This window comes from Hesperophylax consimilis, chromosome 19, assembly GCF_061612785.1.
Source record: "Hesperophylax consimilis isolate HC1 chromosome 19, BYU_Hcon_1.0, whole genome shotgun sequence".
Classification (NCBI taxonomy): domain Eukaryota; kingdom Metazoa; phylum Arthropoda; class Insecta; order Trichoptera; family Limnephilidae; genus Hesperophylax; species Hesperophylax consimilis.
In genome coordinates, this window is record NC_142854.1 from 30826778 (window position 1) to 30845511 (window position 18734).

General features: G+C 33.8%; 1 protein-coding gene across 1 annotated transcript; it reads left to right on the forward strand.

Annotated features, from left to right (window-relative positions):
• The first annotated feature begins 7004 nt into the window (after positions 1 to 7004).
• On the forward strand, positions 7005 to 10439 carry LOC149415132 (uncharacterized). Its single transcript, XM_089643290.1, has 4 exons — positions 7005 to 7131; positions 7602 to 7757; positions 8800 to 8943; positions 9036 to 10439. Exons 1-4 carry the CDS (start codon positions 7050 to 7052, stop codon positions 9995 to 9997), a joined length of 1344 nt encoding a protein of 447 aa, XP_089499416.1. The 5' UTR covers positions 7005 to 7049; the 3' UTR covers positions 9998 to 10439.
• The last annotated feature ends 8295 nt before the right edge of the window (positions 10440 to 18734 follow it).

Consider the following 18734-nt stretch of genomic DNA (forward strand, 5'->3'; position numbering starts at 1 on the left):
AAAAAGACATTTAACTAATCACATGCTTACTCACACTGGAGAAAAACCATTTTCATGCCCCGACTGCAAATATTCAACTGCACTGAAGGATAATTTAAAAGCTCACCAGCTTACTCACAGCGGAGAAAAAGCTTTTTCATGTACCGAGTGTAAATATACATGTTCACTCAAGGGAAATTTAAAGCGGCACATGCTGACTCACACTGGAGACAAACAATTTTCGTGTCCGGTGTGCAACTCTTGGTTTTTACAAAAAGGTCATTTAAACAATCACATGTTTACTCACAGTGGAGAGAAACCTTATTCATGTTCCGACTGCAACTATTCAACATCATGGAAGGAAAACTTAAAAACTCATAGGCTTACTCACAGTAAAGAAAAAACCTTTTCGTGTTCCAACTGCAACTTTTCATGTTCTCTGAAGGGAAATTTAAATCGTCACATGCTGACTCACAGTGGACAGAAATAATTTTCTTATTCAAATCCCCAAATTTAAAAGTAGTTAGTGCCTCACAAAATCATTGATCTAACAGAAGTTTCAATTTAGATTGTATCTCCATTCTTAGCTGAAGTATGCATTCTGTTACTTGCGAGAAATGATGACACGCCTATTAATGTCTTGTGTATTTCTTGACCGAATTACAAGAACTGATAATGTATATTGAATAACTACAAATGGTGAAGCCAACGTGAAATCGTTGGACCTTCACAGCAGCTGGTTAGGTCGTCCTTTATTTGACTGTACAATCAGTCAGCAGAAATGGAAATTTTCCCAACTTTCATCGTCCTCTTGAACTGATTGACTGACTAATTCTTGACTACAAGAAACGATGGAATCGATGCTCTCAGCAGTTTAGCGATGTACACGAAGTCGAAATCGGTGCAGTGTTATCATAAGTGTGACAGTACCACGCGTTTATTGGATCTAGTTTATTGCAAGACACAATCCTGTCATGGCATATTTCAATGTGTTCTCACCAATAAAATGAAACAGAAAAATTAATATGTTTTCAACTTACAAATCAAACACACGATAAACAACTCTCACAGAAATTACACGTTTTTATATTTTAAATTAATTTTACTGTGTTATTTGTTTGGATTTATTATTGCCTTCTATTTTGTACAATTCTTATTTTTAATAACCTCTTACATTTTTATAACTATCACCTCTATGTTATCAGTCTATGTATTATTTGACGGCCGGCGTGGTCTAGTGGTATACGCTTTTGACTACAGATCCGAAGGTCGCGGGTTCGAACCCGGCGTGCGCAAATAAATTTTATTTGATTAATTTGTGTTATTTCACAATTAATTAATTAAAAATAATATATAGTATATTTGCGGCACGTTCCAGAGTGGAAGATACTCTCAGTATCGCCCTGGTGTAAGACCACCATTCAGAATTGAAACGTTGCTTGAAATGGCTTTAGCCGTGTTTGGTGACCAGATCTGAATAGCCAGGTACTTCCCCACCTTCCTCTTCCCCATCTCCCTCCCCTCCCCAATACCCTCAGCCTCACAACATACCCCAATTGGGGATGCCATAGTCTCACTGGCTCCAGACGGGAGCAGTTGGGACTCTTGTGCGGTAATACTGTAAAAAAAAAAAAAAAAAGTCACTTTTCTATAATCGTCTCTAGGAAAATATGTTTACTCTCGTGTATAAATTAACTACATTTATTACAATTAAGTTTATTTCTACTGTGCTTATATTCTCTTATATTTTATAATTTATATAATAAATATCATTTACAACATACTAAGGTAAGCTTATTAGTTACTCAGGTGTTGTATCTTATTTCTACACCTATCCTTATTAAAAATGTAATGGCGCTACTCCCGTATTCAAACACTAGAATTGAATTCTCCATGAAGTTGGATAGTTTTGTTTTAAAAACTTTTTATAACTAGCTCTAAGAACCACTTATGTAATTTATTACTAACCTCGCAGGCCAATTTGTACGGTTTTGGGAACGAACAGCTATTACCAAATTTGTGCAAGCAATTTTTTCGCTTTTGGAACATATATTATGGTCTCATAAAAATCGTTTTGTCTCCCTTGCTGTTATAGTTAGACACATGAACTAAACGGCACAAAGAGAAAATGACAAGCTTTATATTGAGAATAACTACAGCACAGTTAAAATGTACACCTCTATGAAATTAAAGGTTTCGAAAGTAGTTGGAGAAAAAATTGTATGAAACAAAAGCAAGGTAAAAATAATGTTTAAAATACATTTTTTCAGTGTTTAGACGAAAAAACGTAAGGTGAACCATTTTTTAATTTTCATTTTTCATGTTTGCCATCAAATTTTGAATTTAAAAAAATAGGTTTATTTCTAATAATAACATTTGAAAGCGACCATCACCTCTCAAAAACAGTTTTTAGTTTTCGGATAAACAGTTTGCTTGTTTTAAAAAGTGAGTTCGTCGACTTGTGTTTGTATACCTGGCATAGATAACAACACCACTAACTTTCTCTATTTTACTTTATCTTTATTGATAATCAGTGTATTTAAATGGTATAAAATAAAGTCGTTATCCACCTCTGTCTGTTTGTGCGCTTAGTTCTTGTAAACTACGCAACGGATTTTGATAGGGATTTCACTATCCGTTAGAGAATTTCTTTTGGAAGGTTTATATTATGTATAATATATTTATAGAAAATAGAGAAAAGTCTCAGAGCAACGCCGGGTATCAGCTAGTTATTTTTTTCGGCTCCGGAGATCTGTCATTTTGACATTTCCACTTCAATTAAATCAGCCACTATTCAATGTTAATATCTGGCTTATACCACGCTAGTATTTAGTAGAGGTTAGTGAAAAATAAAACTGGACGGCAGGTAGAGAAATTCTGAAAAAAAAACTAGTGGCTTAAAAATTTAAACACTTTGTTAGTGTGTAACAATGACGTTACAATATATATAGTCACGCTGTAGAAATTTTAAAGTTGGCAAGCCAATAGCAAGTCAATTGTATTAAATTCGATTCGATTCGTAGTTTTAGTACTAAACTGCCACGTGAGTGGTTTATTTATGCTGCCACTAAGCATAAAAATTGCAAAAAAATAGTGCCAAAATGCCCACGAGTTTGATGAGAAAATGTGTTCATAACTCAGCAAACACTAGTAAAAGCCAAGAGAAGATTTAATTCGTAAAAACACTTAAATTATATCGATTGTTTCCCGAAGATTTTCAGCGCAATTAGAGAAAGTGAGACAGAGTACGTAGAAACATATAAGTCTAAAGAAAGAAAACCTAATAGCAGTAGGACGTCTCAAACAATTTATCGTGATCGTTTTGTAGTGTAAAAATAAGGAAGAGTATCTTGTTGTCTGGTTATCTCACCCGTTATATAAAATGTAGTTATGTTCAACGAAAATTCGAAAACGCCGGCCGCCATCTTAGATTTCGTTCACACTCACGTATTCTTTGAATGTCTATCTATGAAGAATTTTGTAATATAAGAGTGTTTATTACTTTAACATTTTATCGTGAGTTTGTAAGAGAATGGCAAGTTTAGATATATTGTAACGTCATTGCTTTTTAGAAAATTTTCTAATTTTTCTTAATTTGTAAAAAAAATATTACAAAAGAAACCAGTTCCAAAAAGAACCGGTTACTTCAGAACAGCTAAGGAACCGGCTCCAAGTAACAGCATATGTCAAATTGTGTCAAATGAACGTCCAGAGAATGGTTTATTTATATGTTAACGTCAGTCAGTAAATTTTCGGCGTCTTGTGAGTGCTTTATTTATGGGCGTCTTCGTCTCCTGTGCTTTCTTGTAACCAGTAATTATATTTCCTCGACTTTCTAAAGTAATTTAGTGGAAACAACTCAAAAATTGTGTTAATTTATGTCACTGAGATTACTTCAAAAACCATCACATTTAAAGCAAAGTGTTTTATAATTGAAGAGCTTCTCCTCTTTTCATCACGTTTCTTCAACACTGTGGAAGTTACCGCTGCACTTAACCATTAAGTAAGTAGGTTCTGGTTATATTGACCAAGCTACACCTAAATTCTTTAATTAGTGCTGGTTTATTGTAAGAATATATCGCTTAACACTTGATTGATCAGTTTTTGCAGCGTTCGTATTATAACATATTGAGCTACCCAACACCAACGTGTCGTGACGGACGAGAGTACACGAGTTTGGTCATTGTTGACTTACGGCCGCTGTCACACAATAAAACAAAGCGATTAGTAATGTAGTTCATCTAATCTTGAACCTGAGTGAAAGAGTTTACGTGATTCCATTTAGTAAAAATCATTATTACAATATTTTTTGACTTGTATTTACACTCAATGTCAGAAATATTCATCAACAAATTTGTTTAGTTTTTCACCCTTAATTTATAAACCAATATTATTTTCTTTAACTTTAGTGATACATTACCAACGTTAGTACACGCAATACAACTAGTTTAAGTAAACAGGGTGTTTAAAACCCGATTGGTATTTGAAATAGACTGTATTTAAACGAAAAGAAAAGATCAAGCTTTCGTGTTATAATCACAGGGAAAACAAGGAGAATGGAAAAGTAGCCTTTACCTGTTGATGATGTTTGTTTCTTTTCAAGTCCTGCTGGTCTCTTGAACATTCCGTGCTTCACTAATAGTTTAGGTGTACAACATTATACGATCACCATTAATCACAAAACGAACTCTGTTTTCAATCACTGCACTGTTAAATGGATTTTTCACGAGATTATTGTTACTAGTAGTGAAATAACAAGCACTCTCATCGACAACGAAAATTCGAATTTATAAACAAATGACACCTTATTACTCACATCCGTACATGTGACATCCGTATTATTTTTCTTATTTCTTTTAAGGTAGGTTCTTTTAGAAAAGGAACCAAAACAAGGGATATCACAATTTGTGTAGGAACTGGGATGTGAAATTATTATTAATTTATTTATTTAAAATTTATGGCACAAGTGCCATTTACATACAAAGTTTTTATTTTATTTTTTTACATATATATAGTGCATTATTAAATTTTGATGAGTAAATTTAGTAAAAAAATAACAAATAAAATAACAGTAAAGAAAGAAGCAATGACATTATAGTTTTTTTTTATAGTGAATACCTCACAAGAATCCCAACTGCTTCCGTCTGGAGCCAGTGAGACTATGGCATCCCCAATTGGGGGATGTTGTGAGGCTGAAGGTAAGTGGGGAAGGGAAAGAGGAAGGTGGGGAAGTACCTGGCTATTCAGATCTAGTCACTAAATACGGCTAAAGCCATTTGGAGCAACGTTTCAATTCTGAATGGTGGTCTTACACCAGGGCGATAAATTAAAAACCGGGGCTGTCTATAATATCATCTACAACATTTTGTTTGTAATATGAAAGTCAATAGGGAATAAGTCTTTTATAATTTTTTTTTATTTATTAACTTTCAAAAATTCATTTTTTTACAATTAAGTCCCGTTAAACTGATTGATATCAGTTTGCCAACGGGTTCTTTTAACAATTACTTTTTAAATACATATACAATTTTAACAAGTACATAAAATATACACATAATTACATTAGTACAAAAAAATTCTTTCGTATAACCATTTTTTTAACATACATTTCCTTCTGTGAGTCAATTCATAGCTTTTTTTATTGAGTTTGGTAACATGTTGTAAATTATTGGAACGAGGTATTCTAGAGTTCTTTGACCGTATTTATTCAGGTATCTGGGAACTACAAGTCCATCGTTTGCAATTAGTCTTGTATTATGAACATGTGTCACTATTTTATTATGTTCAGATTGAGATGTATGCTGACTCGCAATTTTAAGCCACAATAAAGCACGAACAGATAATAAATTTACAGAATTGTATAGTAATGACTTTGGTACGTCATTTCTTTGTTCGTATTTGGTTTTGTTTAATAATAATTTTACCAAAGAATATTGTACATTTTGGACTGAAAGAAGATTTGTTTTTGTTGAATGTCTCCATGAAGTTATTCCATATCTTATTAGGGATTCCGCCAATGACAGGTATACTATTCTAAGAGTATTTGGTGGAACAAAAATCTTCAATCTATAAAGTTTGCTCACTTTAGCTCTAAGCCGTGTGCAGACTTTTTGTATATGTATATCCCATTTAAAATAACAATCAATTGTTAAGCCTAGATATACGTATTTTGAAACAAGTTCAATATTTTTACATGAGCATGGTTGTATTACTAAGTAATGGATGCAATTAAAATCATGAGAAATAATTTTAGGAGTTATGGTGATGTTATTATGAGGAGATCTGATGTGCATAAGCTTCGTTTTTTAGCATTGATTATTAAACCTACGTCATGTGACCATTTTTGAAGAGTGACAAAGTCAATTTGCAGTAAAGTACTCGCTATTAATAAATCCTCATGTGAAATAACTAATGAAATGTCGTCAGCATAAACGTAATGTTTTACATGAGAAAAAATAAATTTCATTGCAGTAACATATATTATATACAAAGTAGGGCCTGCGAAAACAATATTTTTTTTGCTAAAATGATCAAAATTTTTTACACGAATCTTTCTATTATGAAAGTACAAATAATTTATGTAGGTTTCCTGTAATTCCAATGGTTTCTAGAGTTTTAAGTAATTTACTATGATCAATCGTATAAAAAGCCTTTGAATTATCAATAAATAATACGAGTAGGTACATGTTTTCTTTTGTTAAGATCATTATTAATTTTATTTGAAAATTCTTGAAGTAGTACATCTGTACTTTTATTTTTTTGGAAACCTTCTATCTGTTAGTTAATTCATTCATTCTGTTCATTTAAAATAAACCTAGTTAATGGTTTGTAATTAATATATCTTGGAATGGAAAACATGGGTATAATAAAGACATAGGTTTTATTTTCATATAAACATTATATAAAATGTTTGTGGAGAGAGGTTTTGTTACGGGTCTTGTTTATTTTCAGCTGAGAACAATTACCATCACACAACAGTACCCTATCACAGCAGTACCATGGATCTTCCCAACACAGAGAGTGTTTCCATAAAGACTGAACCATGGTCGCAGGAAGAAGGGTCAGGTGAAATGACGTATACCGATGTTAAAATCCACCTCCCGGATGTGAAGAAGGAATGTTTGCAGTTTGCCGAGAGTGTTCAGCCAACCAGTAAGTTGCATTGCGTATATCAAAGAGGTTTTCCAGATGGACGCAGTCAGGACGGTTGCTTGTTTTCTACTTCCCTTCTTGTAGTTCATCGGTACTTATGATTTTACCTTTGAATTTTGCGTTACTTTACAGGAAACTGTAAATTAAGAAAAAAATTACGTACTATGCCGTATTATAAATGTTTTATAAACCCAATTTTTGGAACCAATCATTTTGGTTCAAGTGTCATTTTAAACATCCACACGCCCTGTCAAAACTTTGTTGGTCGATTACTTTTCATCCCTATTTGTATTGTATTTTTAACGCCTATATCCCCGCTGAAAATAACATCACTCCCTTGATTTATTTCCGATATTTTGTTTTTTAGAAAATTGGAATCTTTACCCGTTAAGCAACTTCAACAAGCTTGTCTGCAAAAGTTTCGATAAACAATTTAATACAATCCAAAAATTGTTTTTTTTTAATTCCAGGTAGCATTAAAGTGGAGACTGTACCCATCAAGGTAGAGCCAGGACCCAAAGAAGACGATGAAGGGATAATCCCTTATACGGAAATAGACATAGACCTGCCAGATGTTAAAAAGCAATGCTTGGAGCACTCTAAAAGTATTGCCGGGACTGCTGCAGGTAACATTTTTGGTTTGAATTCGTTTTAATTTTTTCTGCTTTCATTATCGATACCCAAGGTTCGTAGAAAATATATTTAACAAGGTTAGGTCATACAGGGGGTAGAGCGGTGATTGGATAAAAAGTCGTGACGTAATTAGAAGCCTATTTTGTATTGACTTGTATTGCTATGATTTATTTATAATGTGTTTGTAATATTATTCTAATTAGTTTTTAAACTAATATTCGGAATACAAGGGAAATAATCCAGGAATATTTACAGCGTTACTTCTGTGTTGATGACGTAAAATGTGATTATTTATTAGCGCTTTTTATATTTACGCCTTTTTTTACCACACATTTTATTTGTTTCACTTGATCGCGACCTGTTTTTTTCGTGCGTTCCGACATTATTTCCTTTTAGTACTGTACACCATATTTTTACTGTTTAAAGAAAACAACTCAATATATCGACATTAATTCGACTTCGTATATCATTCCATTGCATAGATAATGCGTTAAGTCTTTCTTCAGACGTACCCGACTATTTCTACCATTCACTACTGATTACTATATTTTTACTGTTAAAAAACAACATTTTTCGACTTGTATGTACAAACATAAGTGCGACGACGTTAACTTAGATTTACCAAAAAATATTTTTATATACCTAGTGAAAAGTAAAAGAGATTGTAGAGAGACCTTACGGACTCCAACTGGACTTCGGTCTATGTCACAAGCTTGCGAGCGGCCCGATTATTTTTTTTTTCTAAAACCAATCTTGTTATATACATTTTCATGTCGCAGTTACTTAATTTAACTGTAGTTTTTTACGTCTATTTCCCTTTGGAAAATAAATATCGCCCCTTTAATGATTTGTTTAGAAAATATGTCGATAAAATAAACCAATCCGCTACTGCAAGTTCTTTGTGAAAAATATGATTCAATCCAATAATAAATACAAACAACAATCATGTAAATAGCACCGATCCACGACGAATTTTTAATGTTATAAAAGCTATCAATGTATATCAATAGTATTATCAATGTAATGTTGTTATAGGTGGCATTTATGTAGAGACTGTACCCATCAAGGCAGATCCAGGACCGCATAAAGAAAATGGAGGGGCGATTCCTTATTCGGAAATAAATATAGACCTGCCAGATATTAAAAAGGAATGCTTAGAACACTCTGAAAGAACAGCAGGTGAAATTATTTTTTGTTAATGCGAATACGTTTCAAGAACTTTCTTATTTCATTATAGATACCAACTTATTGAGCATTTTCCATTTTTTCAGATATAATAATGCATCTTGAAGAAAAGCCCCATTTGTGTTCCCATTGTAACTACTCTTGTTCAAAAAAATCACGTTTGAAAGTGCATTTGCGCACCCATACTGGAGAAAAACCTTATTCATGTTCCTATTGTAACTACTGTTGCTCTGAACAATCTCATTTAACAAGGCACTTACGCACCCACACGGGACTAAAACCGTATTCATGTTCTTACTGCAGCTATTCATGTTCTCAATCGGGTTCTTTAAAAATTCACATCCTTGCCCATATCCGAAAAAACTTTTATTCATGTTCCCATTGTAACTATTCTTGCTTACGCAAGTCAGACTTAACAGTGCACCTACGCACCCATCCAGGAAAAAAACCTTATTCATGTTCTCATTGTAACTATTCCTGCTCACGCACATCAGAATTAACACGGCACTTACGCACCCATAGTGGAGAAAAACCTTATTCATGTTCCCGTTGTAACTACTCTTGTTCAGACAAATCACGTTTAACAGTACACTTACGTACCCATACAGGAGAAAAACCATTTTCATGTTGTCATTGTAACTACTCTTTTTCAGACAAATCACATTTAACGAGACACTTGCGCACCCATAATGGGCTAAACCTAAAACTTTATTCATGTACTTTCTGCAACTATTCATGTTCTCAAAAGGGAAATTTAAAAAGGCACACTCTTACCCATACTGTACAAAAACCTCATTCATGTTCCCATTGTAACTTTTCCTGTTCATTCAAATCAAGTTTAACTAGGCACTTACGCACCCATACTGGAGAAAAACCTTTTTCATGTGTCCATTGTAACTACTCCTGCTCAGACAAATCGTACTTAATAGTGCACTTACGCACCCATACCGGAGAAAAACCTCATTCATGTTCTTATTGTAACTTCTCCTGCTCACGCATGTCATCTCTAACAGTGCACTTCTGCACCCATACTAGACTAAAACCTTAATCATATTCCTACTGCAGCTATTCAGGTTTTCAAAGGGGTCATTTAAAAGTGACACTCTTACCCATACTGGACAAAAACCTCATTCATGTTCACATTGTAACTTTTCCTTCTCATTCAATTCAAGTTTAACAAGGCACTGACGCACCTATACTGGAGAAAAATTTATCCACATACCTAATGTAGCTTTTTACGAAATCGACTTTTAAAACGACCCATTCTTACTCGTGGTGGAGAAAAACCATAATATTATTACTGCTATAAAAATCAAACAAGCAACTCTCGTTTGTCCAACGCAGGCCTTGCGTGTCGCAGTACCTTTCCCCATTTCGGCTGAGATCGCGCAGGGGGTAGGCAGTTCTCTCTCATAAATACAAATTTGATTTATGAAACCGTAATGTAAATAAAATACAATTACCACATATTAGGAATGACGCTCTGTGGCGACGCGATTTTTTACAAAATTTATTTCAATTTGTCTCTATTATACAATCGAATATCAAATCCTTTTACTCGACACCACTTAAGTTATTAAAATGTATTTTTTGTTATTACATTGAAGTACTGTGGACTCGCTGCGTTATTCACAGGAAATCCACTTGCCTTAGAATGTTTGTGCCCCAAATTCAACCGGAATTTTTCTTACAGTATTCCTATATTCTTTGTTTTAATAACTGTAGGATTTGTTTGTAATAATTCTGTAGTTTTATATATCAAATATTACAATATGTACACATGTATTTGAAAATAAATATTTTTCATACTTAATTGTAAAGTTATCGACATAATTATCTCGACACGGGAATTCCCTAGTGAGATGAGCGGCTTATGATTTTATTGTAATCTGTACTATTTTTTTAAAATAAATAATTATAAATAAAGGTTATGATTTTTTTTTACATTTAGCCCACACAAGAGGCCTCGAGGAAAATTATTTTCCTCGAGGCCTATGTCAACTTTGGGCATGCTGTGTGGAGGGTATTTTTAAGGAAAGGAAGGAAAGCAAGTTCTAGGAAGGAAAAAGGTATGAGGGTTTGGTATGAATCTAGGGATCAGTTGGAGAGGTCAAGCTGGATTCTCTCGATCAGGCCCACCACGCAGGAGATCAGGTTAATCGGGGGACTGCCGCGGAATATCATTTCTTTGTATGGGAGCTGTCACTTTGACAGATGACAGCCGCGTAATTACGGCAAATCTTCTGACCCCTTCATAATTTTCATATATCGCTTGGTTAGCAAATCACGCCACGACTACATTTATAACACATCATCTTTTAGATGTGACAGGATCTTATGGGTTTGTTGGCAATGTGAAGTTATATAAAACGCATTGAACTTATAGCGTAATCTGTCCAAAAAGCGTAATATGTCTCCACCCTAATTGGTGCCAAAATTTTCATTACATATTTGTTTATTGTTATTGTTTGTTGTAATTATTAGAATAATGGTAACAAAATTATCAAATGTGTTTAGTGGCGCCATCTATATTGAAACAATGTGTAACATTTCAAATAAATTTCAAGAACAATAAAGATTATTCTTTTGTCTATTGCGAAAAGCAACGTGTTTTAATAGGTTATGGGCAAATATCCATATATTTTTCGGTTTTTACTGTGTAAATTTAGTATAAAACAGTCGAAAATTGTTGACTTTTCGTGGAAATATGGCTGTAAACTATTTTCAAAGTATTGAGAAGCTGACAGGACGTCAGAATTATGATCAGTGGAGTTTTGCGGTCGAAAATCTGTTGGTGCTTGACAATCTCGCAAACTATATCAAGTCGGAGCCAGATAAAAATTTAGAGTCTAAAGCATCAGATGACGCAAGAGCCAAGGCGAAGCTAGTTTTAACTTTTTTTTTTTTTTTTTTTTTTTTTTTTTTTTTTTTTTTTTTTTTTCAAAAGAAGCAAACACATTGTGACTTGACATTTTAAATAATAAAAAGGGAAACACTTTGTTTACAGTCACTTTATTGAAATTTTTAACGTCTACCGGTTTCGGTACCTCCGTACCATCATCAGGACAGTTATAAAAAATTACTCTTATTTTTTATATTATAGGTATTATATTATTATAGGTATTTTTTATAACTGTCCTGATGATGGTACGGAGGTACCGAAACCGGTAGACGTTAAAAATTTCAATAAAGTGACTGTAAACAAAGTGTTTCCCTTTTTACTAGTTTTAACTATTGACCCTGGATTGTACGTGCATATTAAGGAAACAAAAACAACTTTAGAGTTATGGATTAAACTGAGGTCTATATTTGATGACTCAGGCTTTTCTCGTAAAATATCTCTACTAAGACATTTAATCTCGTTACGACAGGAAAATTGTGATTCCATGACTTCTTACGTCACGCAAGTAGTCGAAACAGCTCAGAGATTGAAGGGCACAGGATTTGCAATTACAGAAGAATGGGTCGGATCGTTACTTCTCGCAGGTCTGCCAGAAAAATTCATGCTAATGATTATGGCGGTGGAGCACTCAGGAATGCAGATTACCACCGATTTAATAAAATCTAAGTTGATTGATATGGAGGTTTCAATGAATGACGTGGATTCCAGCGGCGCAGCATTTGCTGCAAATAAAAGCTACAAGCAGAAATTTAAAAATGGCGCGACGTCATCGAAAAATTCAAAAGTGACAGGTGACAAGACCATCACTTGTTACAAATGTAAACAGACGGGTCATTATCGAAACCAGTGTCCAGTGTTACAAAAAAACAAACAATCAAATGCTTTTAGTGTAGTTTTTTTGAACGGAGAATACAATAAAAACGAATGGTACATTGACAGTGGCGCAAGTGCACATATGACGGCCAACAAAGAGTGGATAAAACACGCAAATTTTACGCCATATTTATCAGAGATAACCGTCGCGAATAATATGAAAGTGCCAGTTTTGTGTTCCGGAGATGTACAAATAATAACTAACTGCAACTACGATATCATGGTTAAAGATGTGCTTTTCATACCGAGCTTAACAACAAACCTGTTGTCAGTGAGCGAACTAATCAAGAACGGAAACAATGTTGTTTTTGGTGAAAACAAATGCTACATACGTAACACTAAGAATGTGTTGGTGGCCACAGGATCGTCAATAAATGGAGTGTACAAGCTAAATATCAAAGTAGCAGATTGTATACTGGCAGCACCTGCTGTAGCAAATGCAGATCTTTGGCACAGGCGGTTAGCGCATATTAACAGTGATGATTTAAATAAAATGAAGAACGGCATTGTAGATGAATTGTCCTACCCGGGTACCAGTGATATGACAATGGCGAAATGTGTGACCTGTTGCGAAGGTAAACAAATGAGGTTACCATTTCATCATGTTGTAAAAATAAGTACAGAAATACTACATACAATACATGCAGATGTATGTGGTCCTACGGAAACGAAGTCCATAGGTGGTGCTAGGTATTTTGTCTTGTTCATTGATGATCACAGTGGTATGACCTTCATATACTTCCACAAACATAAAAATGAAGTCTTCAAGATATTTGAGAATTTTGAAGCAATTACTGAAAATAGTCAGAAAACAAAAATAAAAATATTACGCACAGATAATGGTGGTGAATTTAGTAGTGGTGAGATGGAGAATTACTTACTCAGAGAAGGAATTATACACCAGAAGACAACTGCATACACACCTGAACAAAATGGTGTTTGTGAACGGGCTAATAGAACTATTATAGAGAAAGCGCGATGCTTACTTTTTAATGCGAAATTAGAAAAAAAGTTCTGGGCTGAAGCAGCTAATACAGCAGTATACCTAAAAAATAGATCTGTAACTTCAAGTTTGGGAAATAAAACACCCTATGAAGCGTGGTATAAAAAGAAACCAGATTTAAGTCATATACGCCTATTTGGCAGCCCCGTAATGGTCCACATACCGAAGGAAAGAAGATTAAAATGGGACAAGAAGGCTAAAATGCAGATTCTTGTAGGATTTTCAAAAACAGTAAAGGGATATCGTGTATATGATCCCATATAAAATATTATAACTATAATGAGAGATATAATAGTGATAGAAGAAGAAACAGTATCATTGGAAATCAATGCAGAAAACATAGCAGAATGGATACAGGATGATGTTGAATTTGAAGAGCATGAGTCTCCGGCAACAAACGAAGATGGCAGAGATTCAGTGGGGAAGTCTTCAATGGATGAATCTCTTCAAAATTCAAATACATCTGTATATACTTATCCGGCTAGTGAAAATGATGACGATACAAGCATCACAAACATAGAGACAGATATCTCAATCAGTGAGTTGCAACCAATTCCAGAATTACCAGAACAGGAGAAGAGAACACGAAAACCTCCGGAACGTTTTGGGTTTGGTAATATCTGTATTTCTAATTCCAATCCAGATGTCGAACAAATAGATTTCTCAGAAGCGCTGAATGGACCAGAAGCTGATCAGTGGAGACAGGCCATGCGAGAGGAGCTCAGTCGTTCGAGGATAACGATGCGTGGGAAATTGTTGATATACCAAGTAATGGATTAATTGTGCAAAACAAGTGGGTGTTAAATAAAAAACTAGATGTGAATGATAAAGTGCGGTATCGTGCCCGACTCGTGGCTAAAGGTTTTACACAACGACGTGGTATTGATTATGAGAACACTTTTTCTCCTGTCATAAAACATTCTACGCTGAGAATGTTATTTGCTCTGAGTGTACAGTGGGATATGGACATAACACATCTAGATGTGACAACAGCTTTTTTAAATGGAAATTTAAAAGAAAATATTTACATGTCAATTCCAGAAGGTTTTGTAAATGAGCAAATTAGAAAGGTCTTGAAATTAAAAAGAGCTATATACGGACTGAAACAGTCTGCTTTAGTCTGGTATGAAAAAGTGAAAAATTGTTTGCTGAACTTTGGTTTTAAAATAAGTAAATTTAAACCATGCTTGTTTACATTTTTTTATGAGAATGTCAAGATTATTGTAGCTATATATGTTGAAGATTTCTTAATTTTTTCTAATAGTATTGCAGAAACAGAAAAATTAAAAAATGTATTAAGTTCTCAATTTAAATTAAAAGATTTAGGTCCTGTTAGACGTTACTTAGGCATGCGAATTAGTGTAAACAAAGAATGTAAGACTATAACTATAGATCAGCAGGAATATATAGAGCAATTATTATTAAGGTTTGATATGTCCAATTGTAAAACTTTAGATACCCCCATTGAGAGCAAGTTGAACATAGAAAAGGCTGAAAATTGTGTAGTAAACATTCCATATCAAAAGCTAATTGGAAGCCTTATGTATTTGGCAGTTTTGACTAGACCAGACTTGTCGTATTCCCTTAGTTATCTCAGCCAGTTCAATAACAGTTATAATGAAACTCATTTTAGTTATGCTAAACGAATATTAAATTATTTACAAAAGACAAAACACTATTGTTTAACATATTGTAAGGAAAATGTAGAGCTGACAGGTTTTGTTGATGCAGACTGGGCTAGTGATAGTCTGGATCGTAAGTCATATACTGGGTTCTGTTTTGTAATGGGTGGTTCTGTGATTTCCTGGCAAAGTAAAAAACAAAAGACTGTCTCCTTATCCAGTACTGAGGCAGAATATGTTGCTCTCTCAGAGGCATCTAGAGAAGCTGTTTATTTCAGAAATCTTATGTATGAACTTACTGGTAAAAAATGTGTAATTAAATTGAATTGTGATAATCAAAGTGCATTAAAATTAGCAACAAGTCATCAGGCACATGCTAGATCAAAACATATTGATGTTCGGTATCATTATGTTAGAGATGCAGTTAAAAATAAATTAATTAATATTGAATACATTTCAACTCAGGAAATGCCCGCTGACTTGTTAACCAAGGGTCTTTTGTCAACTAAGCATTATAAGTTCATGCACATGCTGGGAATTAAAGTTAAATAAAACAATATCTATGTATTCTGTTTAAAAATTCACATTTATTTTGTTAAGTGGGAGTATTAGAATAATGGTAACAAAATTATCAAATGTGTTTAGTGGCGCCATCTATATTGAAACAATGTGTAATATTTCAAATAAATTTCAAGAACAATAAAGATTATTCTTTTGTCTATTGCGAAAAGCAACGTGTTTTAATAGTAATTTAGCGAGGTTTAAGGCTTAGACACATTGCGTTATATGCATCAACGTTTTTTGGGAGTTGCCTATGCAGATTATATGTTAAGGTGTCACAAGAGTGGTTTATTTCACACGAGGTCAGGAGAGGGACCGCTCCTCACATCTCTACTCTTGTCAGCCTTACATTTTCTCTATGACGCATAAAACAATAGGACGGGAAACGACTGTATTATAATAATACTATATCAACATTTTAAACGTCACTTACAGACAGTTTAGCAATTATCGTTCGACACTTTCACACACGAGGGCATTTTGGCATTGTTTTTTAAGCAATTAACTTGTTTAACGTAGTAAGCATACGACTGCATTTAGTATAATATTATCTACTATTTTGCCATAATTGGCAAGAAATAACATTATTAACCATCTTGATTCAGTGTCCTGACCTGGGGATCTAGGAGTATAGTGTCTCGGGGGTAACGCTGCATACGACCTTACGCGACGCGTGATAATTTAGTATGTTTAGTACTAAAACTACGAAAGTCGAAAGTACTTCAACTGACATATTTTTTGCTTACTACTGTGAGATTTCTACGGCGCGTCCATATATTTTAAAATCATTGATTTTGTCACTATTTTTACATAATTTTCAATCATAGAAATCGACGACATAAAAACGTTTCCGAAAAATCTTTTAACGTAGAAACAGTACTTTACAAAACTTCTTCCCAAAAGCTCATTCTTTCGTTGTTAAAATCCTTGAGTTTTCTTAGAAATATTTAATAAAAAATAATCCAGTCGTAACCAGTACTTGGAAGAACAGGTATGCCATTTTGACATGTCCACTCATTGAGTTATATAAATAGAGAAGCAAACTTCATTACCGCGCGTCAAAAAAGCATAACCACTCTAAAACCGCGACGACGTAGCTTTGAAACCAATAAACATTTTAAAGTAAACATATATTTGTCTCACTTACACAAGTCACGAGTACAATGCTGCCGCTACGATTAGACAACGACAGAAACACAAACCTGCGCTGGCACGTCAGTGTTGCCTACCATTTCAAATTTTACCCGACAAAAGCAATAAAATAGAGTGTTTTTTTAACGTTAGTTTGTAATAAGATAAACTAATTAAAATTATTTAAATATGTGTTTTTTTTATTATATGACTAAAAGTAAGCATAATTAATTAAATAAAAAAGACCTTTTTTGTTCCAATATTTTGTATTATACCTAGCATACAATACTCAAACATCTCTATTTGGTCTTAGCTTGTTTTGATCCCGGAAGTGTTTCGAACAAATGACTGAAGATTTAGTAGACAGCCAGTCTGTCTTTTTTCTAAGTAATCGAATAATTTCCACCCACTTCTCACGGCGTGCTGGATCTTTAGGTACACTGCAAAATTATTAATATAAAATACATAAAAAAATATAATTACTGGATTATTAATTAATAAACTATAATAAGATTAAAGAATTCTTTTGTACGAAGATTAAAATATAATTTAATATTATTTCAAAAATATTTAAAATCAGAGGAAACCTCCATAGTAACTTATTCCATAAATTATGTATTCTCCCATTAATGTGGGAAAACCAAAACGAATTTTTAGTGGCAACACTGAACCTATATTTATAGTATTCGATATTTTATTCCAATTTTAGCGTTTTTTAACTTAATGTGAATATGTTAACATTAAACTTACGAGTGGAAAGTAATTCCGCATGATTAATTATGTTTTTGTGACCTTGAATTGCATTCTTTAACGACGCATTTACCCATTTTGAAAATAGTTTTGACGGCGTGTCGCTCGGTTTAACTCGGTCGGCATCTCACTGAGCACCAGGGGCGTATAACTCCCGCATGACCTTGTAACCCTGATGGGAGGAGTTATCCTCAACCCAAATTCTTATAGACAAAGCTGTTGTGGCTGAAAGCTCAGATCTCATTGGCTTAGAGCAAAAATTGTAGTTTGATCTCTCGCTCTCTACCATAGCGACTTGTGTAACAGAAAGAGAAGCTAAGCATGCTTTATGCTCCGATAAAAATTAACGGTAATTTCCAAGACGCCATTTCGTAAGTTGAAAAGTCAGTTGATGTTTTTACGTAAATATTTTGAATTTTCATTCACCCATCTAAAAATAATGTTACGTGCTAGAATTCTTCAAGGTGATAAATTAATGCCGTGTTGTGTTAAAGTGTGTTATCCGGTCTATCTCCACCAATTGAAAGAAGGACCCGAACCCGTTGTAAAATACAGGTACTAACCTCTCGTTCTTTGATACAATGTTCCTGATTTCTGAATGTACTTCATTGGCTAATAATTTAATTAATTTTCCTTTTCAGACCTATCCGTATTCCGACGCGATACAATACCACGTATTAAGATGCTAAAACTGCTAAAAAAAGCCACGATTACATCATACAAGGTCATTTAAACCTCTCCAGAATTGCATCATGTAAGTATTCAGATTTAACCAGCATTTTCCATGATGTTTGCTGACGACAGAGCTGTGGAAATTATATGAAACCCTTGCAGGAGAATTTGAATAACTTCTAGTGCTGTGGCAATAATAATGAACACTTAAATTTGTTGAATATGTATTTTGTGTATATATTCTTGTATTTTTGTGCAAGGTCAAATTAAA